At 43.5% G+C, this 26776-nt stretch overlaps 1 protein-coding gene across 1 annotated transcript in view; it reads right to left on the bottom strand.

The window, feature by feature from the left end:
- LOC126188288 (eukaryotic translation initiation factor 2-alpha kinase-like) overlaps window positions 1-26776 on the bottom strand; it is a 231877-nt gene that overhangs the window by 99077 nt on the left and 106024 nt on the right. Inside the window, exon 10 of the mRNA XM_049929872.1 lies at window positions 126-237. Coding sequence (XP_049785829.1) covers window positions 126-237 — 112 coding nt within the window. The remainder of the gene's footprint in view (window positions 1-125; window positions 238-26776) is intronic.

Genomic DNA, 26776 nt, shown 5'->3' with positions numbered 1-26776 from the left:
TTGGTACAATTAAAATTCACATTAACTCCATAACTTCACATTAAACCAATATTGCCTCCGTTACTCGAGAGAGAGAGAGAGAGAGAGAGAGAGAGAGACTCAAAATTCATGGAATCTCAGATTACCTGGTTGGAAACTTGTACACATGCCGCCGTTTTCTTTAATATGCTCCGAAATCTCTGTGTTAGTAGATTCAGCAACACTGCAGTCGATATGCTGATTATGGTAACTTCTTTCCTGAAATTGAAAGGGGTCAATATCACACATTAGTACCTGAAGTAAATTTTCTGTCTTTAAACTAGGTATGGAAATTATTTTAAGTGACATTACAATGTTCATACACATCCTTTTTAAACTGCATTCACATTTGTTTTGTTTAAGAATAACCCTGTCTATTTGTGTATTTGTCGTGTACTTGGATATGGGACTTCCACATTCACTGACAAATCTGTCAGAACTAAGTTAAGTACAGATGTTCCCATCTCCAACGAATACTCGGACACCAACATAAGTCAAAGGAAAAGGTTCATATAATGAACAGCACAGGCATCTGGATAGCAGTGATGCTGTTACCAGGGTAAACTCTCTAAGGCGCGTAAAGTCAGCAGGTGTCAGCTGGATATGTCACAGCAATTGGCAGCATTAACGTTTTTTCAGGTGCTACTAAAGAGAGTGGGACTGGCAATGTGTGAAAATGTCAGACTGTTCATTTCTGAGTAACTATGAACAGTATGTATCAAAGGATGGCCAAAGAAGGGAGGAAGGATGATCTTTAGCTGGTGAACAGATTAGGACCTGAACCATGGAGGACATTCGAGGCCTAAAAGATAAATGCAATATGTTGTGTGCAGGGTGTATATGAGGACAAGGAAAAAAAATTCCCGGATTTTTCCCGGATTTCCCTGTTAAAAATACACCTTCTCCCAGATGAAAACACACTTTTTCCGTGTTATTAAGTAACAATATATTTTCCCTCGGAACTGTAAAATTTATCAATCCTTTGAATGGTTATGTTTTTTACACACGGGCGTAGAATTTCCCGGCACTTTAGAAACCGAAACTCAGGGAAGAAAACCCCTTTTGGAAAAATTTTTGATGTGCAGCAACATGTACACTGCATATTTTTGTATTACGAAAGTATAAATTCGAATTCCACCAAACACCGCATGTTACTTTCCGAACCATTGGAATCGAGATTGCGATGAGTGTTTGTAAGCCAGTCATAGCTCATGTCACGTGATCCCGCCACCCGATGACAGCGGATATTCAGACCACAGGACACGTGATGTCAGCTAATTGTAACATCACTGTTAAGTAGCACGGATACACAAACTGGAAAGGTAATGTTTTTAATTAATATACGTTGTGTTGCTACAAGAAAAGCAAAGCTTTCACACACAATATTGGTCTCTAAGGTTAATAAGCTGCAAGAGAAGCTAAGCTTTCACATGTAATGTTGATCTTTTTGCGCGTGTTACACTTTAAGATACATCACAAAAATGTGCCAGTAAAATTTTTAGCCGAGCCCAGTGACTTGCCCTGAAAGTTTTCCACAAATAAATTAGCTACCGCAGAAGAGAGAGAGCTTCCCGTAGCACTACATTAATTCGCTCATGATAACGACACGAATGTCTGGGCAAAAAATGGCTCTTCATCTTCAATCTTTAAGAAGTTCATCGTACATTGTTGCACATAGTCCAACTTGCGTAAAAGGAAAATTACTTTGAAAGTAACGATTTTCAAACCACTATTCGCAATATTTTCGCGTCACCTGTTAAAAACAGGTTTGTTACAGTAGTCATCAGAGACCGCCAGATGACAGGCGGTGCTGTGCTTTGGCAGCTACTGTGACACAGGAAGCCCGTATGTTCGTACGTGTAAAACATTAAAAGATCTTACATTATGTCATAAAAGAAAAAAGACGTAAGAGGATACTCCAAGAGCATCGGAATTTTGTGAATTTTACTAAAATGGCACATTTAAAGTGCATACTTAAAGAGCACATTCGTAGGTCCAGATTCCCAATGAAGTAGGACTTGACCTGATATTAAACTTTTCAGTGTGGGTTCCGGGATGTTAATTTTCTTGGAGTACCAGTACTGTATTAATACATTTTTGATTCTATATTATGGCATAATGCCATACGTGCTAGAAGATGAAAACGTGCACTTGAAATGCAGCGAGCTGTTGAAATTAGCCAAGAGTGTGGAACTAAACACTTTGTTTCAAACACATTGATTGCCTCAGCGTAAAAGATTAATAAAAACCAAATTTCTTTAGCAAAACGACAAAATAACTTCATTCTTCTACAAGGCGATTAATGCATGACTGTCAGAAAAGTGGAAATAAAATAAAATCTGAAACTAATAACGTATATTAGCCTTCCGTGATTATGTGAATGTCTTAATTCACTTGATAGCCCCCGGCCACAGAAATCCATTTGTTTTCATTTGATGTGAGAGCAGAAAACGAAGAGGAAACAGCAAACTTACTAAAGTGTAAACACGGGTCACGTGGAGACTACACACTTCCCCACTACAACTCAGACCGCTCTGCGCACCAGCCCCGGATCTACGATAATTCCGAACCGAGGCAATACTGCGATAATGGCCAGCAGCCACATTTCTGTAGCCAGAAGCGGGAGAAGGTACCACTCATATGCCACTCAACTGCGCATGCGTATGAGCCCGCTCGTAACTGCTAAAACGAATTTAATGTACAGTTGTGACGTCACGCTCATCGGAGGCAATTTGTTGTTATGAAGCATTGCATAGTCTTCCTAGAGCCTTTGACACAACATGCTGTTGGCAAACGCTTGTATGAGCACTGGGTTTTGTTGTATATGGCACATTTCCTTTGCAATTAATGTTTGATTTTCGTTTTTTTCTCATTCACGTTTTATTGTTGCAGTATTATTATGCATTAGCGCGATACAGTAATAACGTTTATTAGAGTATCGATTCTTACCAGTCAAAATTACAAACATTTAACTGACAACTAACACAATGAAAAATTCCCTGAATTCTAAAAAATTCCCAGGTTTTTCCCGGTTTTCTCCCGGATGAAAAAATTCCCGGGTTTTTCCCGAATCTCCCGGTTGTCCCGCGTCGTATACACCCTCGTGTGTGAATTTCTTGATATCCAGTTAATGTACAGTATGTTCTTATAGTCCATAAATGTTTTTAAAGAATAAACTTATTACATTATTAATTTCACTAATTCAGAGTGATCAAGAATAAAGGAGAAGCCACTATATGTATCTAACTGGGGTTCACTGCAATCGAAGAAAGTGTACTGAAAAAATTCTCTCACCAACTGAAACTAGGTACTAGCAAATGTGGTAACTATTAAGAGACAGGAGATCATCTGTGAATTGGGTGCAACAGTTTCAAAAGTGAGAGTATTCTGAATGCAACACAGTAGGGATACTAGCAAGAGGGGACGACATTGAGTTGGGAAAAAACCATGTAGATTCAAATACAATATAAATGAAAAATATGGCACGCAATTAATAATACAAGCAACTGGCAACAACAGTTTGCTGAGCAGCATAACTAGCAAGGCAAACATGGCACTTAAAAAAATCGTGTTAGATCAGAATGGTGGAAACGCATCAAAACAGTACAAGACATGTATTCACAGTTGTGAATATGAAAAACCATCAGCAGTACAATGGAATGACAGCAATGAAAATTTGTGACAGATTGGGACTCGAATCTGGGCTTCCTACTATCACAAGTGGTCACCTTACCATCTGGCTATCCAAGCACGACTCACGGGCAGACCCAGACTTTCATTATGTTGTCAACAATGTGTCTACAACCTTTACTCATAGATCTGTTATATACATTTCATACAGAAGAGACATTTTACTTGAAAGTCACTTGTCCGGTGTCAGTGGATAAATACAATATTGTAGTGCCTGTGTTATTCCAAATTACAATGCAATTCCTTCAGACATGCATGCTTGTCCAAAGGAACACTGCATCATAGTTCGGAATAATGGAATAGCAATATAGATATCACAGCAGAGGGAAGTTATTTATGACAATAGGGATGCTTAAACAACTTAAGGAGGTAACAGTAAAAATGAATAGGGGTGTTTTAAAGAGTATGTGTGATGCAAAGTAAAATGGAGACACCTAGGTGTTCACACCCATGGAGATGGTGTACAAGAGGCTCCATGGAGAAAATAGCAATGATTTTTATGTAAGGTTGGAAAGAAGAAACATACAAGCAACTCTTGCAATGTAGCAATTCTTTGGTGAGGTGAGCTTATAGAAGCTAAAGCTGAACCTTAAGTTAAAGTGCCTATCTGCGACTCAGCATTTCTGCCATATGATGAGTAGCAACTTTCTTTCTCATTTATTGTTTCTGAATATTATAGTCATTCTGGTCACCTCTAGTAATACAGAAAGAGGCATTAAATGAGTTGGAGGCTGAGCCGAACAAAAAAGCAGGTAGTTGTTTGACCAAATCAAACAGAGCTGGCAGTCATTTGACCAGTGCAGAGCTGGTCAATAAATGCAGTATTGTCGACTAGTGTTCACTGAGTGGGAATCAATATATAAAAGTAAAATTAACCACTGTCATGGTTTTGTGGTACTGTTAATGTGCCACATGGAGCATCACTTTCTCTGAGAATGCTATTGCACTTATAATCATGAAATATACTATGTTTGGATAGAGGCAAGAGGTGTGACTCAGTGGGTATGTGTCAGATTTGAAATCTAAAGGTTTGAGGTTTGATTCCCAGTTGGTCCTGGAATTGTTTATTTCACCACTGACAACAATTCAGTAATGTTACAAACACCAAGCTGCAGCACACTAATCTGGATAAGTCAGTTTTAAGTTGGAAGAATCCAAGGGCACATCAGATGCAATAGGACCATGCCAAGCAAATCGTGTGAAGCAGTTGTATTTTATCTGCCTGCTTTCCATGTCAAAACTAACAATACTTCTGTTAATTCAAATTTGTCCATACTCTACTAACACTTACATCCCATGAGCTTGCGCTTTGCGAACTGTGTAGAATATTTAATGTTTATTTTGATGTTAGTTCTGATATGCTGAGATTAGTTAACCACTATAGTAAATGACATTTACATCTGGTAAATGATCATGCACTCATATGTCATCGTCCAGGTGAATGGATGCTCAAAACATGCACCACTCCATGGACGCAGGCCAGTGGAGACAGTCTTATGCTGTGGGGTACATTCACCTGGGTTTCCAAGGGACCTGTTGTGCAGTAATCAAAGACACCATGACAGCTTTCGACTATGTGAAGGTTACTGCAGATCACCTGCATCCTTTCTTGCTTCATATCTTCCCCAACATCTTCCAACAGGATACCTATCAACAGTCATAAGTCCTGAATTGTGCTACAGTGATTTGTCAAATGTGATAGTGAACAGACGTTGTTCTCTTGGCCACCACATTCGCCTGATCTGAAAATGATGGAATACTGTTGTGAGGTTATCAGGCAACAGTTCGATGCCCACAAACCACTGGTCCACGATTTACAGAAACAGCATGACGTGTATAGATATCTGGAACCATGTACATCCAGAAATCTACTAATAAGGGAACCTCCCCATCACACCCCCCTCAGATTTAGTTATAAGTTGGCACAGTGGATAGGCCTTGAAAAACTGAACACAGATCAATCGAGAAAACAGGAAGTAGTTGTGTGGAACTATGAAAAAAATAAGCAAAATATACAAACTAAGTTGTCCATGGGCATCATAAGCAACGTTAAGGATATTGTGAACACGTGAGTGCAGTGGTCACGTGGTTAGCGTGAGCAACTGCAGAACGAGAGGTCCTTGGTTCAAGTATTCCCTCGAGTGGAAAGTTTGCTTTCTTTATTTTCGCAAAGTTATCATAACTTCGTTCATTGACATCTCTGTTCATTGTAATAAGTTCAGTGTCTGTGTTTTGCGACCACACCGCAAAACCGTGCGATTAGTAGACGAAAGGACGTGCCTCTCCAATGGGAACCGAAAACATTTGATCGCAAGGTGATAGGTCAACTGATTCCTCCACAGGAAAACCCGTCTGATATATTCTATACGACACTGGTGACAGCATATGCGTCACATGACAGGAATATGTTGTCGACCCACCTAACTTGTACACTTGGCGAATGGGTAAAAAGATTCTTCTACCTTGCCCGATTTAGTTTTTCTTGTGGATGTGATAATCACTCCCAAAAAAGTGATGAAAACATAAGATTTTGTGACATGAACTGCAACAAATGAATGCAACAGTTTCACAGTCGCACAGTTTTCCCTGTGCTCTGTCAAAACATATGTTTTTAACGTTTTCAAATTTTTCCGTGTGTAGACCTTCAAATCCTGCATATGTCCAAGCAAATCTGAACATGTCCTGGAATTTTGGAGAGTGAAGTTGATTATGTGTGAGTGCCTGAACTTTGATAATTGGATAAGGACCACTTGTTCCGCACCTGTTCACGCTAACCACGGGACCACGGCGCTCATGACTTCACATTATCCTTGATGTTGCCTATCATAGGCATGGACTACTCAGTGTATATTTTGCTTATTTTTTTTTCATTGTTCCACACAAGTTCTTCCTGTTTTCTCGATTGATCTGTGTTCAGTTTTTCAAGGCCTATCCACTGTGCCAAGTTATAACTAAATCTGATGGGGGTGCGATGCGGAGGTTCCCTTGTAAGGACTTGTCAAAAGGATGTCATGCAAAATCACTGCTGTATACACCACTACCAGGCTATAAAGCAAGTGGTCATAATGTTTTGGCACATCAGTGAATGTGGGATTTTTTTCTACAGTATAACTGCTCCAGATGCTCCATAAACAACTATTTCTTGGATTCTGTTGAATCCAAGAAATTCTGTGACCAATACCTTTATTTTATGCAAAATATGGAAACTGCTAAAGTGTGAACCATATTACATGTTACAGAATATAAATGCTGCACATTTGCCTGAAACCCAGATGAAAGTCTTATGATGGCATTATTCAGTTTTAAATTTCAGAAAGATCTCCAAAATAAAGTTCATAAAACATATTATATGCAAGTAAAGTCAGGACAGCAATTCAAAGTAAAAGTCCGAAGTGCCCACCTCTCTGCTGCACCAAGTGGTTGAAGTAGCAATACATGTCACACATCATCATCTACAAGCTTGTTGTGACTGGCATAAACGTTATAGAAAAGTGAGAAGGAGTCCATGGTGACAATGGGGACAGAAGAGAACACTTGAGATGATGGTCAAAGAAAAACAGTAATTGAAGAGTTTAGTTTTACTTTATTTATTTTAGGCGACAAAGAGCAGACAAAATGGGAAACAACTGGAATTATGTTGTAACAAAATTTCTCAGCAGCTGAAGAACACAGCTGCACAAAATCCCAATATTTTCTTTTGTTAATTAGAATAGCAATTATAGTCTCAGAGAAATTTGGAAAACCTATTCAGCAGAACATTATAAGTTAGAAGCTACATGTGTGAGAGACAGGTAACTATCACATGTGAAAACTAAATTTCTGTCAGAATTAAATACACTACTGTCTGTGAAAATTGCAGTACAGAGAGTGAATGGTCTGAATCACTGTTCGAAGGATTTGTGAAGAACTGTGGAGCCGTAATAAGTGAGCAAATTTCAGAGAGTTAGCGTGCCTGTACGCTCAGTGCAGAGCTGTCAAACAAAATCCAAACGAGTGAACAAGCTTCAACACACTTTGCAGGTGTCAAAGAGCATATCGGCATGTGAGTGAGTTCAAAAGGGCAGAATGATTCTCTCCTGGAAATAAGATTTGTTGCACCACGACAATGTATTCAAACAGGGTACACTGCTATGACAGTGATGTGTTTGTGGAAGTATTGAATAAAAAAGAATTGCAAAATGCAGCAATCAGGCCTGAAGCACTCAATGTGACTGCAGCACAGGATGATCGCCATTTTGTCCGCATTGTCAAAACTGACAGAACAACTTCATCCAAAGTGTTGGTCTGATACTGGAGCACTGCAACGGATATGGACATGTCTGTGTTGATACTATGATGTCATTTCATGAGTGCTGGATCAGTTGCACACGTGCCATTACATCGGCTTTCTGTATCCAGAAACCACCAATGCCTTAGACTGAAACAGGCAAATTAACACATTCCCTGGCATATTGAGTGCGAAAATGTAGCCCTGCTTCAACCTGTCCTACACTGATGGCCGTCTATGCGCTTGAAACTACTGTAGTGAATGCAACTTGGCAGACTGCAGTGTTGAGTGGCATAATGAAAAAATGTTGAGTATGTTGTTTTGGGGAGCCATTGGTTATAATATGCAATCTCTCCTCTGGCATACAGATGGCAATCTGTACAGGAATTGTTCATCAGAGGAGTTTAGAGCCTTTGCCATCACCCTTCCTGCAGGCAGCTCCACTTGCCATATCTCAGCAGAATGATGTGGAGAGTAATGTGCAAGTTTTCCTTGAGTAATGCTGGGTGGCACTGCTTCCCTGGCCTGCATGCTCACCTGACTTTTGCCTATCGAACTTGCCTGGGATACGATTAGTGGCAACTTGTTGGTTCTACACCTCTGGCAGCCATTTTCAATGCTATGTGGATGGGCTACAAACCAAGTGGCAGTGTGTTCCCCAGCAACATATCCAGGATTCTTTCATTCCCATGTGGCGGCTTCACACCATAGTGAATTCTCTTGGGCAAAATACATGCACAGTCTGCGATTCTAATCCTTTGTGCTCTGTCATGCCCCTAATCTGTGGAATAAATTTCCTTATACCCAAATGCCTCCTTCCTGGTGTTGCAGTTATCAGAAACAGCTGTGTATTTGAACACCAGGGTAAGTACATGACATCACTATGATTAAGATATGTTTACAATAGAAGGAAACATTCCACGAAGGAAAAATATATTTAAAAACAAAGATGATGTGACTTACCAAATGAAAGTGCTGGCAGGTCGACAGACACACAAACAAACACAAACATACACACAAAATCCAAGCTTTCGCAACCAACGGTTGCCTCGTCAGGAAAGAGGGAAGGAGAAGGAAAGACAAAAGGATATGGGTTTTAAGGGAGAGGGTAAGGAGTCATTCCAATCCCGGGAGCGGAAAGACTTACCTTAGGGGGAAAAAAGGACAGGTATACACTCGCACACACACACATATCCATCCACACATACACAGACACAAGCAGACACTTGTAAAGGCAAAGAGTTTGCCTTTACAAGTGTCTGCTTGTGTCTGTGTATGTGTGGATGGATATGTGTGTGTGTGCGAGTGTATACCCGTCCTTTTTTCCCCCTGAGGTAAGTCTTTCCGCTCCCGGGACTGGAATGACTCCTTACCCTCTCCCTTAAAACCCACATCCTTTCGTCTTTCCCTCTCCTTCCCTCTTTCCTGATGAGGCAACAGTTTGTTGCGAAAGCTTGAATTTTGTGTGTATGTCTGTGTTAGTTTGTGTGTCTGTCGACCTGCCAGCACTTTCATTTGGTAAGTCACATCATCTTTGTTTTCAGGTATATATACCAAACACAAGCGCTGGCAGGTTGATAGACACACAAACAAACACAAACATACACACAAAATTCTAGCTTTCACAACCAACGGTTGCCTCGTCAGGAAAGAGGGAAGGAGAGTGAAAGACAAAAGGATATGGGTTTTAAGGGAGAGGGTAAGGAGTCATTCCAATCCCGAAAGCAGAAAGACTTACCTTAGGGGGAAAAAAGGACAGGTATACACTCGCACACACACACATATCCATCCGCATATACACAGACACAAGCAGACATTTGTAAAGGCAAAGAGTTTGGGCAGAGATGTGTGTGTGTGTGTGTGTGTGTGTGTGTGTGTGTGTGTGTGTGTGTATACCTGTCCCTTTTCCCCCCTAAGGTAAGTCTTTCTGCTCCCGGGATTGGAATGACTCCTTACCCTCTCCCTTAAAACCCATATCCTTTTGTCTTTCCCTCTCCTTCATTCTTTCCTGACGAGGCAACCGTTGGTTGCGAAAGCTAGAAATTTGTGTGTTTGTTTGTGTGTCTATCGACCTGCCAGCGCTTTTGTTTGGTAAGTCTCATCATCGTTCTTTTTATATATATATATATACCTAAAAACAAAGATGATGTGACTTACCAAATGAAAGTGCTGGCAGGTCGACAGACACACAAACGAACACAAACATACACACAAAATCCAAGCTTTCGCAACAAACTGTTGCCTCATCAGGAAAGAGGGAAGGAGAGGGAAAGACGAAAGGATGTGGGTTTTAAGGGAGAGGGTAAGGAGTCATTCCAGTCCCGGGAGCGGAAAGACTTACCTTAGGGGGAAAAAAGGACGGGTATACACTCGCGCACACACACACATATCCATCCACACATATACAGACACACATCATCTTTGTTTTTAGGTATATTTTTCCTTCGTGGAATGTTTCCTTCTATTATAACCATATATATATATATATATATATATATATATATATATATATATATACAAACAAAGATGATGTGACTTACCAAATGAAAGTGCTGGCAGGTCGACAGACACACAAACGAACACAAACATACACACATTATAACTATATATATATATATATATATATATATATATATATATATATATATATATATATATATATATATATATATATATATATAAAGAAAGATGATGAGACTTACCCAACAAAAGCGCTGGCAGGTCGATAGACACACAAATAAACACAAACATCCACACGAAACTCTAACTTTCGCAACCAACGGTTGCCTCGTCAGGAAAGAGGGAAGGAGAAGGAAAGACAAAAGGAATGGGTTTTAAGGGAGAGGGTAAGGAGTCATTCCAATCCCGGGAGCGGAAAGACTTACCTTAGGGGGAAAAAAGGACAGGTTTACACTCGCACACACACACATATCCATCCACACATACACAGACACAAGCAGACATTTGTAAAGGCAAAGAGTTTGGGCAGAGATGTCAGTCGGGACGGAAATAAAGAGGCAAAGATGATGTTGAAAGGCAGGTGAGGTATGAGTGGCGGCAACTTGAAATTAGCGGAGATTGAGGCCTGGCGGATAGCGAGAAGAGAGGATATATTGAAGAGCAAGTTCCCATCTCCGGAGTTCGGATAGGTTGGTGTTAGTAGGAAGTATCCAGATAACCCGGACGGTGTAACACTGCGCCAAGATGTGCTGGTCGTGCACCAAGGCATGTTTAGCCACAGGGTGATCCTCATTACCAACAAACACTGTCTGCCTGTGTCCATTCATGCGAATGGACAGTTTGTTGCTGGTCATTCCCACATAGAATGCATCACAGTGTAGGCAGGTCAGTTGGTAGATCACGTGGGCGCTTTCACACGTGGCTCTGCCTTTGATTGTGTACACCTTCCGGGTTACAGGACTGGAGTAGGTGGTGGTGGGAGGGTGCATGGGACAGGTTTTACACCGGGGGCGGTTACAAGGGTAGGAGCCAGAGGGTAGGGAAGGTGGTTTGGGGATTTCATAGGGATGAACTAAGAGGTTACGAAGGTTAGGTGGACGGCGGAAAGACACTCTTGGTGGAGTGGGGAGGATTTCATGAAGGATGGATCTCATTTCAGGGCAGGATTTGAGGAAGTCATATCCCTGCTGGAGAGCCACATTCAGAATCTGATCCAGTCCCGGAAAGTATCCTGTCACAAGTGGGGCACTTTTGGGGTTCTTCTGTGGGAGGTTCTGGGTTTGAGAGGATGAGGAAGTGGCTCTGTTTATTTGCTTCTGTACCAGGTTGGGAGGGTAGTTGCGGGATGCGAAAGCTGTTGTCAGGTTGTTGGTGTAATGCTTCAGGGATTCCGGACTGGAGCAGATTCGTTTGCCACGAAGACCTAGGCTGTAGGGAAGGGACCGTTTGATGTGGAATGGGTGGCAGCTGTCGTAATGGAGGTACTGTTGCTTGTTGGTGGGTTTGATGTGGACAGACGTGTGAAGCTGGCCATTGGACAGGTGAAGGTCAACATCAAGGAAAGTGGCATGGGATTTGGAGTAGGACCAGGTGAATCTGATGGAACCAAAGGAGTTGAGGTTGGAGAGGAAATTCTGGAGTTCTTCTTCACTGTGAGTCCAGATCATGAAGATGTCATCAATAAATCTGTACCAAACTTTGGGTTGGCAGGCCTGGGTAACCAAGAAGGCTTCCTCTAAGCGACCCATGAATAGGTTGGCATACGAGGGGGCCATCCTGGTACCCATGGCTGTTCCCTTTAATTGTTGGTATGTCTGGTTTTCAAAAGTGAAGAAGTTGTGGGTCAGGATGAAGCTGGCTAAGGTAATGAGGAAAGAGGTTTTAGGTAGGGTGGCAGGTGATCGGTGTGAAAGGAAGTGCTCCATCGCAGCGAGGCCCTGGACGTGCGGGATATTTGTGTATAAGGAAGTGGCATCAATAGTTACAAGGATGGTTTCTGGGGGTAACGGATTGGGTAAAGATTCCAGGCGTTCGAGAAAGTGGTTGGTGTCTTTGATGAAGGATGGGAGACTGCATGTAATGGGTTGAAGGTGTTGATCTACGTAGGCAGAGATACGTTCTGTGGGGGCTTGGTAACCAGCTACAATGGGGCGGCCGGGATGATTGGGTTTGTGAATTTTAGGAAGAAGGTAGAAGGTAGGGGTGCGGGGTGTCGGTGGGGTCAGGAGGTTGATGGAGTCAGGTGAAAGGTTTTGTAGGGGACCTAAGGTTCTGAGGATTCCTTGAAGCTCTGCCTGGACATCAGGAATGGGATTACCTGGGCAAACTTTGTATGTGGTGTTGTCTGAAAGCTGACGCAGTCCCTCAGCCACATACTCCCGACGATCAAGTACCACGGTCGTGGAACCCTTGTCCGCCGGAAGAATGACGATGGACCGGTCAGCCTTCAGATCACGGATAGCCTGGGCTTCAGCAGTGGTGATGTTGGGAGTAGGATTAAGGCTTTTTAAGAAGGATTGAGAGGCAAGGCTGGAAGTCAGAAATTCCTGGAAGGTTTGGAGAGGGTGATTTTGAGGAAGAGGAGGTGGGTCCCGCTGTGACGGAGGACGGAACTGTTCCAGGCAGGGTTCAATTTGGATAGTGTCTTGGGGAGTTGGATCATTAGGGGTAGGATTAGGATCATTTTTCTTCGTGGCAAAGTGATACTTCCAGCAGAGAGTACGAGTGTAGGACAGTAAATCTTTGACGAGGGCTGTTTGGTTGAATCTGGGAGTGGGGCTGAAGGTGAGGCCTTTGGATAGGACAGAGGTTTCGGATTGGGAGAGAGGTTTGGAGGAAAGGTTGACTACTGAATTAGGGTGTTGTGGTGCCAGATTGTGTTGATCGGAATTTTGAGGATTTGGAGGGAGTGGAGATGGAAGTGGGAGATTGAGTAGATGGGAGAGACTGGGTTTGTGTGCAATGAGAGGTGGTTGAGGTTTGCTGGAAAGGTTGTGAAGGGTGAGTGAGTTGCCTTTCCGAAGGTGGGAAACCAGGAGATTGGATAGTTTTTTGAGGTGAAGGGTGGCATGGTGTTCTAATTGACGGTTGGCCTGTAGGAGGATGCTCTGAATAGCCGGTGTGGATGTGGGAGAGGAAAGATTGAGGACTTTTATTAAGGATAGGAGTTGACGGGTGTGTTCATTGGCGGAGTTGATGTGTAGGTGAAGGATTAGGTGGGTGAGGGCAATGGATTGTTCAGTTTGGAACTGGTATAGGGACTGATGGAAAGAAGGGTTGCAGCCAGAGATGGGAACTTTAAGTGTGAGGCCTTTGGGGGTTATGCCAAATGTCAGACAAGCCTGAGAAAATAAAATATGTGAGCGTAATCGTAAGGGAGAGGGTAAGGAGTCATTCCAGTCCCGGGAGCGGAAAGACTTACCTTAGGGGGAAAAAAGGACGGGTATACACTCGAACACACACACATATCCATCCACACATATATGTCTGCTTGTGTCTGTATATGTGTGGATGGATATGTGTGTGTGTGCGAGTGTATACCCGTCCTTTTTTCCCCCTAAGGTAAGTCTTTCCGCTCCCAGGACTGGAATGACTCCTTACCCTCTCCCTTAAAACCCACATCCTTTCGTCTTTCCCTCTCCTTCCCTCTTTCCTGATGAGGCAACAGTTTGTTGCGAAAGCTTGAATTTTGTGTGTATGTTTGTGTTCGTTTGTGTGTCTGTCGACCTGCCAGCACTTTCATTTGGTAAGTCACATCATCTTTGTTTTTAGGTATATATATATATATATATATATATATATATATATATATATATATATATATATAGTTATAATAGAAGGAAACATTTCACGAAGGAAAAATATACCTAAAAACAAAGATGATGTGACTTACCAAACAAAAGCGCTGGCAGGTCGGCAGACACAAAAAAAAAAAAAAAGCCACAAACATACACACAAAATTCTAGCTTCCGCAACCAACGGTTGCCTCGTCAGGAAAGAGGGAAGGAGAGGGAAAGACAAAAGGATTTGGGTTTTAAGGGAGAGGGTAAGGAGTCATTCCAATCCCGGGAGCGGAAAGACTTACCTTAGGGGGAAAAAAGGACAGGTATACACTCGCGCGCACACACACACACACACACACACACACACACACACACACACACACATCCATCCGCATATACACAGACACAAGCAGACATTTGTAAAGGCAAAGAGTTTGTTTTCAGGTATATTTTTCCTTCATGGAATGTTTCCTTCTATATATATATATATATATATATATATATATATATATATATATACTGAACACAGATCAATCGAGAAAACAGGAAGTAGTTGTGTGGAACTATTCCCGGGACTGGAATGACTCCTTACCCTCTCCCTTAAAACCCACATCCTTTCGTCTTTCCCTCTCCTTCCCTCTTTCCTGATGAGGCAACAGGTTGTTGCGAAAGCTTGAATTTTGTGTGTATGTTTGTGTTCGTTTGTGTGTCTGTCGACCTGCCAGCACTTTCATTTGGTAAGTCACATCATCTTTGTTTTTAGGTATATATATATATATATATATATATATATATATATATATATATATATAACAAAGATGATGTGACTTACCAAATGAAAGTGCTGGCAGGTCGACAGACACACAAACGAACACAAACAAACACACAAAATTCAAGCTTTCGCAACAAACTGTTGCCTCATCAGGAAAGAGGGAAGGAGAGGGAAAGACGAAAGGATGTGGGTTTTAAGGGAGAGGGTAAGGAGTCATTCCAGTCCCGGGAGCGGAAAGACTTACCTTAGGGGGGAAAAAAGGACGGGTATACACTCGCACACACACACATATCCATCCACACATATACAGACACAAGCAGACATATTTAAAGACCGTCTGCTTATATGTGTGGATGGATATGTGTGTGTGTGCGAGTGTATACCCGTCCTTTTTTCCCCCCTAAGGTAAGTCTTTCCGCTCCCGGGACTGGAATGACTCCTTACCCTCTCCCTTAAAACCCACATCCTTTCGTCTTTCCCTCTCCTTCCCTCTTTCCTGATGAGGCAACAGTTTGTTGCGAAAGCTTGAATTTTGTGTGTTTGTTTGTGTTCGTTTGTGTGTCTGTCGACCTGCCAGCACTTTCATTTGGTAAGTCACATCATCTTTGTTTATATATATTTTTCCTTCGTGGAACGTTTCCTTCTATTATAACTATATATATATATATATATATATATATATATATATATATATATATATATATATATATATATATATATATATATATATATATATATATATATATATATATATATATTAAAAAGAAAGATGATGAGACTTACCCAACAAAAGCGCTGGCAGGTCGATAGACACACAAATAAACACAAACATACACACAAAACTCTAGCTTTCGCAACCAATGGTTGCCTCGTCAGGAAAAAGGGAAGGAGAAGGAAAGACAAAAGGATTGGGTTTTAAGGGAGAGGGTAAGGAGTCATTCCAATCCCGGGAGCGGAAAGACTTACCTTAGGGGGAAAAAAGGACAGGTTTACACTCGCACACACACACATATCCATCCACACATACACACATACACATACACTATATATATATATATATATAGTTATAATAGAAGGAAACATTCCACGAAGGAAAAATATACCTAAAAACAAAGATGATGTGACTTACCAAATGAAAGTGCTGGCAGGTCGACAGACACACAAACGAACACAAACATACACACAAAATTCAAGCTTTCGCAACAAACTGTTGCCTCATCAGGAAAGAGGGAAGGAGAGGGAAAGACGAAAGGATGTGGGTTTTAAGGGAGAGGGTAAGGAGTCATTCCAGTCCCGGGAGCGGAAAGACTTACCTTAGGGGGAAAAAAGGACGGGTATACACTCGAACACACACACATATCCATCCACACATATACAGACACAAGCAGACATATTTAAAGACAAAGAGTTTGGGCATCTTTGTTTTATATATATATATATATATAGTTATAATAGAAGGAAACATTCCACGAAGAAAAATATATCTAAAAACAAAGATGATGTGACTTACCAAATGAAAGTGCTGGCAGGTCGACAGATACACAAACGAACACAAACATACACACAAAATTCAAGCTTTCGCAACAAACTGTTGCCTCATCGGGAAAGAGGGAAGGAGAGGGAAAGACGAAAGGATGTGGGTTTTAAGGGAGAGGGTAAGGAGTCATTCCAGTCCCGGGAGCGGAAAGACTTACCTTAGGGGGAAAAAAGGACGGGTACACACTCGCACACACACACATATCCATCCACACATATACAGACACAAGCAGACATATTTCAATGTCATATGTCAATATATGTCTGCTTGTGTCTGTATATGTGTGGATGGATATGTGTGTGTGTGCGAGTGTGTACCCGTCCTTTTTTCCCCCTAAGGTAAGTCTTTCCGCTCCCGGGACTGGAATGACTCCTTACCCTCTCCCTTAAAACCCACATCCTTTCGTCTTTCCCTCTCCTTCCCTCTTTCCCGATGAGGCAACAGTTTGTTGCGAAAGCTTGAATTTTGTGTGTATGTTTGTGTTCGTTTGTGTGTCTGTCGACCTGCCAGCACTTTCATTTGGTAAGTCACATCATCTTTGTTTTTATTAATGATATGGTTATAATAGAAGGAAACATTCCACGAAGGAAAAATATATTTAAAAACAAAGATGATGTGACTTACCAAATGAAAGTGCTGGCAGGTCGACAGACACACAAACAAACACAAACATACACACAAAATTCAAGCTTTCGCAACCAACGGTTGCCTCCTCAGGAAAGAGGGAAGGAGAAGGAAAGACAAAAGGATATGGGTTTTAAGGGAGAGGGTAAGGAGTCATTCCAATCCCGGGAGCGGAAAGACTTACCTTAGGGGGAAAAAAGGACAGGTATACACTCGCACACACACACATATCCATCCACACATACACAGACACAAGCAGACATTTGTAAAGGCAAAGAGTTTGGGCAGAGATGTCAGTCGGGACGGAAGTACAGAGGCAAAGATGATGTTGAAAGACAGGTGAGGTATGAGCGGCGGCAGATTGAAATTAGAAATTAGCGGAGATTGAGGCCTGGCGGATAGCGAGAAGAGAGGATATGCTGAAGGGCAAGTTCCCATCTCCGGAGTTCTGACAGGTTGGTGTTAGTGGGAAGTATCCAGATAACCCGGACGGTGTAACACTGTGCCAAGATGTGCTGGCCGTGCACCAAGGCATGTTTAGCCACAGGGTGATCCTCATTACCAACAAACACTGTCTGCCTGTGTCCATTCATGCGAATGGACAGTTTGTTGCTGGTCATTCCCACATAGAATGCATCACAGTGTAGGCAGGTCAGTTGGTAGATCACGTGGGTGCTTTCACACGTGGCTCTGCCTTTGATTGTGTACACCTTCCGGGTTACAGGACTGGAGTAGGTGGTGGTGGGAGGGTGCATGGGACAGGTTTTACACCGGGGGCGGTTACAAGGGTAGGAGCCAGAGGGTAGGGAAGGTGGTTTGGGGATTTCATAGGGATGAACCAAGAGGTTACGAAGGTTAGGTGGACGGCGGAAAGACACTCTTGGTGGAGTGGGGAGGATTTCATGAAGGATGGATCTCATTTCAGGGCAGGATTTGAGGAAGTCGTATCCCTGCTGGAGAGCCACATTCAGAATCTGATCCAGTCCCGGAAAGTATCCTGTCACAAGTGGGGCACTTTTGTGGTTCTTCTGTGGGAGGTTCTGGGTTTGAGAGGATGTGGAAGTGGCTCTGGTTATTTGCTTCTGTACCAGGTCGGGAGGGTAGTTGCGGGATGCGAAAGCTGTTGTCAGGTTGTTGGTGTAATGCCTCAGGGATTCCGGACTGGAGCAGATTCGTTTGCCACGAAGACCTAGGCTGTAGGGAAGGGACCGTTTGATGTGGAATGGGTGGCAGCTGTCGTAATGGAGGTACTGTTGCTTGTTGGTGGGTTTGATGTGGACGGACGTGTGAAGCTGCCCATTGGACAGGTGAAGGTCAACATCAAGGAAAGTGGCATGGGATTTGGAGTAGGACCAGGTGAATCTGATGGAACCAAAGGAGTTGAGGTTGGAGAGGAAATTCTGGAGTTCTTCTTCACTGTGAGTCCAGATCATGAAGATGTCATCAATAAATCTGTACCAAACTTTGGGTTGGCAGGCCTGGGTAACCAAGAAGGCTTCCTCTAAGCGACCCATGAATAGGTTGGCGTACGAGGGGGCCATCCTGGTACCCATGGCTGTTCCCTTTAATTGTTGGTATGTCTGGTTTTCAAAAGTGAAGAAGTTGTGGGTCAGGATGAAGCTGGCTAAGGTAATGAGGAAAGAGGTTTTAGGTAGGGTGGCAGGTGATCGGCGTGAAAGGAAGTGCTCCATCGCAGCGAGGCCCTGGACGTGCGGGATATTTGTGTATAAGGAAGTGGCATCAATGGTTACAAGGATGGTTTCTGGGGGTAACGGACTGGGTAAGGATTCCAGGCGTTCAAGAAAGTGGTTGGTGTCTTTGATGAAGGATGGGAGACTGCATGTAATGGGTTGAAGGTGTTGATCCACGTAGGCAGAGATACGTTCTGTGGGGGCTTGGTAACCAGCTACAATGGGGCGGCCGGGATGATTGGGTTTGTGAATTTTAGGGAGAAGGTAGAAGGTAGGGGTGCGGGGTGTCGGTGGGGTCAGGAGGTTGATGGAGTCAGGTGAAAGGTTTTGTAGGGGGCCTAAGGTTCTGAGGATTCCTTGAAGCTCTGCCTGGACATCAGGAATGGGATTACCTTGGCAAACTTTGTATGTGGTGTTGTCTGAAAGCTGACGCAGTCCCTCAGCCACGTACTCCCGACGATCAAGTACCACGGTCGTGGAACCCTTGTCCGCCGGAAGAATGACGATGGACCGGTCAGCCTTCAGATCACGGATAGCCTGGGCTTCAGCAGTGGTGATGTTGGGAGTAGGATTAAGGTTTTTTAAGAAGGATTGAGAGGCAAGGCTGGAAGTCAGAAATTCCTGGAAGGTTTGGAGAGGGTGATTTTGAGGAAGAGGAGGTGGGTCCCGCTGTGACGGAGGACGGAACTGTTCCAGGCAGGGTTCAATTTGGATAGTGTCTCGGGGAGTTGGATCATTAGGGGTAGGATTAGGATCATTTTTCTTCGTGGCAAAGTGATACTTCCAGCAGAGAGTACGAGTGTAGGACAGTAAATCTTTGACGAGGGCTGTTTGGTTGAATCTGGGAGTGGGGCTGAAGGTGAGGCCTTTGGATAGGACAGAGGTTTCGGATTGGGAGAGAGGTTTGGAGGAAAGGTTAACTACTGAATTAGGGTGTTGTGGTGCCAGATTGAGTTGATCGGAATTTTGAGGTTTTGGAGGGAGTGGAGCTGGAAGTGGGAGATTGAGTAGATGGGAGAGACTGGGTTTGTGTGCAATGAGAGGTGGTTGAGGTTTGCTGGAAAGGTTGTGAAGGGTGAGTGAGTTGCCTTTCCGGAGGTGGGAAACCAGGAGATTGGATAGTTTTTTGAGGTGAAGGGTGGCATGCTGTTCTAATTGGCGGCTGGCCTGTAGGAGGATGCTCTGAATAGCCGGTGTGGATGTGGGAGGGAAAGATTGAGGACTTTTATTAAGGATAGGAGTTGACGGGTGTGTTCATTGGCTGAGTTGATGTGTAGGTGAAGGATTAGGTGGGTGAGGGCAATGGATTGTTCAGTTTGGAACTGGTATAGGGACTGATGGAAAGAAGGGTTGCAACCAGAGATGGGAACTTTAAGTGTGAGGCCTTTGGGGGTTATGCCAAATGTCAGACAAGCCTGAGAAAATAAAATATGTGAGCGTAATCTGGCTAGGGTGAAGGCATGCTTGCGGAGGGAATGTAAATAAAACTTAATGGGGTCGTTGTGGGGGTGTTGTGAGGGTGACATGGTATTGGAAGGTGGAAATGGTATTAGAAGGTGGAAAGTTTAACATGAGGTTGAAATGAAAAAGAAAGATAGAAATATATGGGGAGAGATAAAGGTGAACTAGAAAGCAATTGGAGATCTGGTATGAAAAAAGGCGAAAAAGTGTTGGTTAAGTTGATCTTGTATTGAACTTGGGTTGGTAGACAGCGATGTGCAAAAAGGTTAGGTAGTTGTGTTGCCGCTAAATCACGTTAAAAGACGGAGAAATTCGGGAAAATTTCGAGAAAATTTCGAAAAAACGTATTAAAGGAGTGGTGTTGTGGTGAAAGATTACGAAAATGGGGCTAACAATTGTAGAAAAAATGACGTTAAAACCTGTGGGGAGCGGCTAAAATGACGTTAAAGGACGGAGAAATTCGAGAAAATTTCGAAAAAACGTATTAAAGGGGTGGTGTTGTGGTCAAAGATTACGAAAATGGGGCTAACAATTGTAGAAAAAATGACGTTAAAACCTGTGGGGAGCGGCTAAAATGATCAGTGATGTGCGAAAAACGGAAGTGGAAATAAAGTTAAAGTTATTAGAAGTAGCCGAAATGGTTGTTAAATACGTGAAAGCAGCTGTTATTGAACTAGAAACGGTGGATTTTATAGCAGCGGTAGTGTTGAAAGCGGAAAATAAAATCTTTTGGTTATGGTTGGGAAGTGGGTTACGTATTGTTGAGCATATATATGGCGGGATAAAATTGTATAGTAGATTACGGTAAAAGGGGGATGAATACAAAGTGAGACTACTGGTAAAAACAGAAAGAGAAAATAAAGAGAAAAAAGAGAAATAAGACGACAGGAAAGATTTCGAAATGCAAAGGCGACAATAACAAACGTAATTGTTGGGTTCAAATTAATGATATGGTTATAATAGAAGGAAACATTCCACGAAGGAAAAATATATTTAAAAACAAAGATGATGTGACTTACCAAATGAAAGTGCTGGCAGGTCGACAGACACACAAACAAACACAAACATACACACAAAATTCAAGCTTTCGCAACCAACGGTTGCCTCCTCAGGAAAGAGGGAAGGAGAAGGAAAGACAAAAGGATATGGGTTTTAAGGGAGAGGGTAAGGAGTCATTCCAATCCCGGGAGCGGAAAGACTTACCTTAGGGGGAAAAAAGGACAGGTATACACTCGCACACACACACATATCCATCCACACATACACAGACACAAGCAGACATTTGTAAAGGCAAAGAGTTTGGGCAGAGATGTCAGTCGGGACGGAAGTACAGAGGCAAAGATGATGTTGAAAGACAGGTGAGGTATGAGCGGCGGCAGATTGAAATTAGAAATTAGCGGAGATTGAGGCCTGGCGGATAGCGAGAAGAGAGGATATGCTGAAGGGCAAGTTCCCATCTCCGGAGTTCTGACAGGTTGGTGTTAGTGGGAAGTATCCAGATAACCCGGACGGTGTAACACTGTGCCAAGATGTGCTGGCCGTGCACCAAGGCATGTTTAGCCACAGGGTGATCCTCATTACCAACAAACACTGTCTGCCTGTGTCCATTCATGCGAATGGACAGTTTGTTGCTGGTCATTCCCACATAGAATGCATCACAGTGTAGGCAGGTCAGTTGGTAGATCACGTGGGTGCTTTCACACGTGGCTCTGCCTTTGATTGTGTACACCTTCCGGGTTACAGGACTGGAGTAGGTGGTGGTGGGAGGGTGCATGGGACAGGTTTTACACCGGGGGCGGTTACAAGGGTAGGAGCCAGAGGGTAGGGAAGGTGGTTTGGGGATTTCATAGGGATGACATCCACACCGGCTATTCAGAGCATCCTCCTACAGGCCAGCCGCCAATTAGAACAGCATGCCACCCTTCACCTCAAAAAACTATCCAATCTCCTGGTTTCCCACCTCCGGAAAGGCAACTCACTCACCCTTCACAACCTTTCCAGCAAACCTCAACCACCTCTCATTGCACACAAACCCAGTCTCTCCCATCTACTCAATCTCCCACTTCCAGCTCCACTCCCTCCAAAACCTCAAAATTCCGATCAACTCAATCTGGCACCACAACACCCTAATTCAGTAGTTAACCTTTCCTCCAAACCTCTCTCCCAATCCGAAACCTCTGTCCTATCCAAAGGCCTCACCTTCAGCCCCACTCCCAGATTCAACCAAACAGCCCTCGTCAAAGATTTACTGTCCTACACTCGTACTCTCTGCTGGAAGTATCACTTTGCCACGAAGAAAAATGATCCTAATCCTACCCCTAATGATCCAACTCCCCGAGACACTATCCAAATTGAACCCTGCCTGGAACAGTTCCGTCCTCCGTCACAGCGGGACCCACCTCCTCTTCCTCAAAATCACCCTCTCCAAACCTTCCAGGAATTTCTGACTTCCAGCCTTGCCTCTCAATCCTTCTTAAAAAACCTTAATCCTACTCCCAACATCACCACTGCTGAAGCCCAGGCTATCCGTGATCTGAAGGCTGACCGGTCCATCGTCATTCTTCCGGCGGACAAGGGTTCCACGACCGTGGTACTTGATCGTCGGGAGTACGTGGCTGAGGGACTGCGTCAGCTTTCAGACAACACCACATACAAAGTTTGCCAAGGTAATCCCATTCCTGATGTCCAGGCAGAGCTTCAAGGAATCCTCAGAACCTTAGGCCCCCTACAAAACCTTTCACCTGACTCCATCAACCTCCTGACCCCACCGACACCCCGCACCCCTACCTTCTACCTTCTCCCTAAAATTCACAAACCCAATCATCCCGGCCGCCCCATTGTAGCTGGTTACCAAGCCCCCACAGAACGTATCTCTGCCTACGTGGATCAACACCTTCAACCCATTACATGCAGTCTCCCATCCTTCATCAAAGACACCAACCACTTTCTTGAACGCCTGGAATCCTTACCCAGTCCGTTACCCCCAGAAACCATCCTTGTAACCATTGATGCCACTTCCTTATACACAAATATCCCGCACGTCCAGGGCCTCGCTGCGATGGAGCACTTCCTTTCACGCCGATCACCTGCCACCCTACCTAAAACCTCTTTCCTCATTACCTTAGCCAGCTTCATCCTGACCCACAACTTCTTCACTTTTGAAAACCAGACATACCAACAATTAAAGGGAACAGCCATGGGTACCAGGATGGCCCCCTCGTACGCCAACCTATTCATGGGTCGCTTAGAGGAAGCCTTCTTGGTTACCCAGGCCTGCCAACCCAAAGTTTGGTACAGATTTATTGATGACATCTTCATGATCTGGACTCACAGTGAAGAAGAACTCCAGAATTTCCTCTCCAACCTCAACTCCTTTGGTTCCATCAGATTCACCTGGTCCTACTCCAAATCCCATGCCACTTTCCTTGATGTTGACCTTCACCTGTCCAATGGGCAGCTTCACACGTCCGTCCACATCAAACCCACCAACAAGCAACAGTACCTCCATTACGACAGCTGCCACCCATTCCACATCAAACGGTCCCTTCCCTACAGCCTAGGTCTTCGTGGCAAACGAATCTGCTCCAGTCCGGAATCCCTGAGGCATTACACCAACAACCTGACAACAGCTTTCGCATCCCGCAACTACCCTCCCGACCTGGTACAGAAGCAAATAACCAGAGCCACTTCCACATCCTCTCAAACCCAGAACCTCCCACAGAAGAACCACAAAAGTGCCCCACTTGTGACAGGATACTTTCCGGGACTGGATCAGATTCTGAATGTGGCTCTCCAGCAGGGATACGACTTCCTCAAATCCTGCCCTGAAATGAGATCCATCCTTCATGAAATCCTCCCCACTCCACCAAGAGTGTCTTTCCGCCGTCCACCTAACCTTCGTAACCTCTTGGTTCATCCCTATGAAATCCCCAAACCACCTTCCCTACCCTCTGGCTCCTACCCTTGTAACCGCCCCCGGTGTAAAACCTGTCCCATGCACCCTCCCACCACCACCTACTCCAGTCCTGTAACCCGGAAGGTGTACACAATCAAAGGCAGAGCCACGTGTGAAAGCACCCACGTGATCTACCAACTGACCTGCCTACACTGTGATGCATTCTATGTGGGAATGACCAGCAACAAACTGTCCATTCGCATGAATGGACACAGGCAGACAGTGTTTGTTGGTAATGAGGATCACCCTGTGGCTAAACATGCCTTGGTGCATGGCCAGCACATCTTGGCACAGTGTTACACCGTCCGGGTTATCTGGATACTTCCCACTAACACCAACCTGTCAGAACTCCGGAGATGGGAACTTGCCCTTCAGCATATCCTCTCTTCTCGCTATCCGCCAGGCCTCAATCTCCGCTAATTTCTAATTTCAATCTGCCGCCGCTCATACCTCACCTGTCTTTCAACATCATCTTTGCCTCTGTACTTCCGTCCCGACTGACATCTCTGCCCAAACTCTTTGCCTTTACAAATGTCTGCTTGTGTCTGTGTATGTGTGGATGGATATGTGTGTGTGTGCGAGTGTATACCTGTCCTTTTTTCCCCCTAAGGTAAGTCTTTCCGCTCCCGGGATTGGAATGACTCCTTACCCTCTCCCTTAAAACCCATATCCTTTTGTCTTTCCTTCTCCTTCCCTCTTTCCTGAGGAGGCAACCGTTGGTTGCGAAAGCTTGAATTTTGTGTGTATGTTTGTGTTTGTTTGTGTGTCTGTCGACCTGCCAGCACTTTCATTTGGTAAGTCACATCATCTTTGTTTTTAAATACATCTTTGTTTTTATATATATATATATATATATAATGGTAGAAATTTTCCCGAATTTCTCCGTCTTTTAACGTGATTTAGCAGCAACACAACCACCCAACCTTTTTGCACATCGCTGTCTACCAACCCAAGTTCACCACAGGATCAACTTAACCAACACTTTTTCGCCTTTTTTCATACCAGATCTCCAATTGCTTTCTAGTTCGCCTTCATCTCTCCCCATATATTTCTATCTTTCTTTTTCATTTCAACCTCATGTTAAACTTTCCACCTTCTAATACCATGTCACCCTCACAACACCCCCACAACGACCCCATTAAGTTTTATTTACATTCCCTCCGCAAACATGCCTTGACCCTAGCCAGATTACGCTCACATATTTTATTTTCTCAGGCTTGTCTGACATTTGGCATAACCCCCAAAGGCCTCACACTTAAAGTTCCCATCTCTGGCTGCAACCCTTCTTTCCATCAGTCCCTATACCAGTTCCAAACTGAACAATCCATTGCCCTCACCCACCTACCGTATTTACTCGAATCTAAGACGCACTCGAATCTAAGCCGCACCCGAAAAATGAGACTCGAAATCGAGGAAAAAAATTTTCCCGATTCTAAGCCGCACCTGAAATTTGAGACTCGAAATTCAAGGGGAGAGAAAAGTTTTAGGCCGCACCTCCAAATCAAAACAAAGTTGGTCCATTGTAATACGAGACACAATTTAGGTCGAATGAATGACGATACAGCTACAGGAGTTTGGTTCGAGTCGTAAGCTCAACAGTTAAGTTTTACCAGGTAGCTATTGCTGTACATCAGGCGCTCCGTCCGTATTGATACGGGTACCCTTCCTTTTCACGTGCTTCGTCTGGTTTGAATCGATTGCTTATTTTGCTTTGATCTGATAAGTGCCGTTTTCTTTGTTATAGGTGTTAACGTCACTCTTGAGCTGAAAATGCATTACTGTACTGTGTAATGCATTGTTTGTCTCATTCTGATAGTGCGTGTTTACGGCCTGTCGCCGCGCGCGGCATGGCTTGCTTTTGTGCGCGCTACCGCCGCTTACAATTAAAAAAAAAGAAAAGAGAGGAATCGTCTCACTAGCGAAACAATGGCAAGAGACTGCTATTTGTTGTTACTTACACTGCTTTCTTTGATAATGATCAACAAGAACCAAATAATAGACTGCATATGATAGAATATGTTCTGAACGAGAGTTAGGCGAAAATTTTTCTCCGTTTGAAAATCTTTGCGGCCGCTTCTCTAGTACGTCAAATTCTGCACAGGAATTAGTCATCTTAGATTTAAAAATCTAATCAGTTGCCGTGCTTAATTTCTGACTGTATCACTATTAGGCATAAGAAAAATACGAATGTAAACATGACACGATACGTATATTCTTCCGCGTTTGCTGTTGTCTCACTCTAGTTTCGTAGTTTATTAGGCAGATAGGATTTAAATGAAATAGCAGCAAACACGAAAGAATACGTGGCATAATGTTTACATTCATATTATTCTTATGGTGAAGAGAATACTGCATGTGATTCACATTTCGTCAGGTTCCTATTAGCAACCACCTCTTCTCACAGGTAGTAAAAAATTCAACACGTAGAGTTGGCCATATTGACAAACATCTCAAACAGTCTGGCCAGTCGGATTTTCGTAGTATATTGAAATTCTGCTACATTCGAAGATGAACAATAC

This window comes from Schistocerca cancellata, chromosome 5, assembly GCF_023864275.1.
Source record: "Schistocerca cancellata isolate TAMUIC-IGC-003103 chromosome 5, iqSchCanc2.1, whole genome shotgun sequence".
In the NCBI taxonomy this organism is placed as follows: Eukaryota; Metazoa; Arthropoda; class Insecta; order Orthoptera; family Acrididae; genus Schistocerca; species Schistocerca cancellata.
The sequence above is the reverse complement of the archived record's forward strand: the minus strand, read 5'-3'. Positions and strand labels throughout refer to the sequence as shown.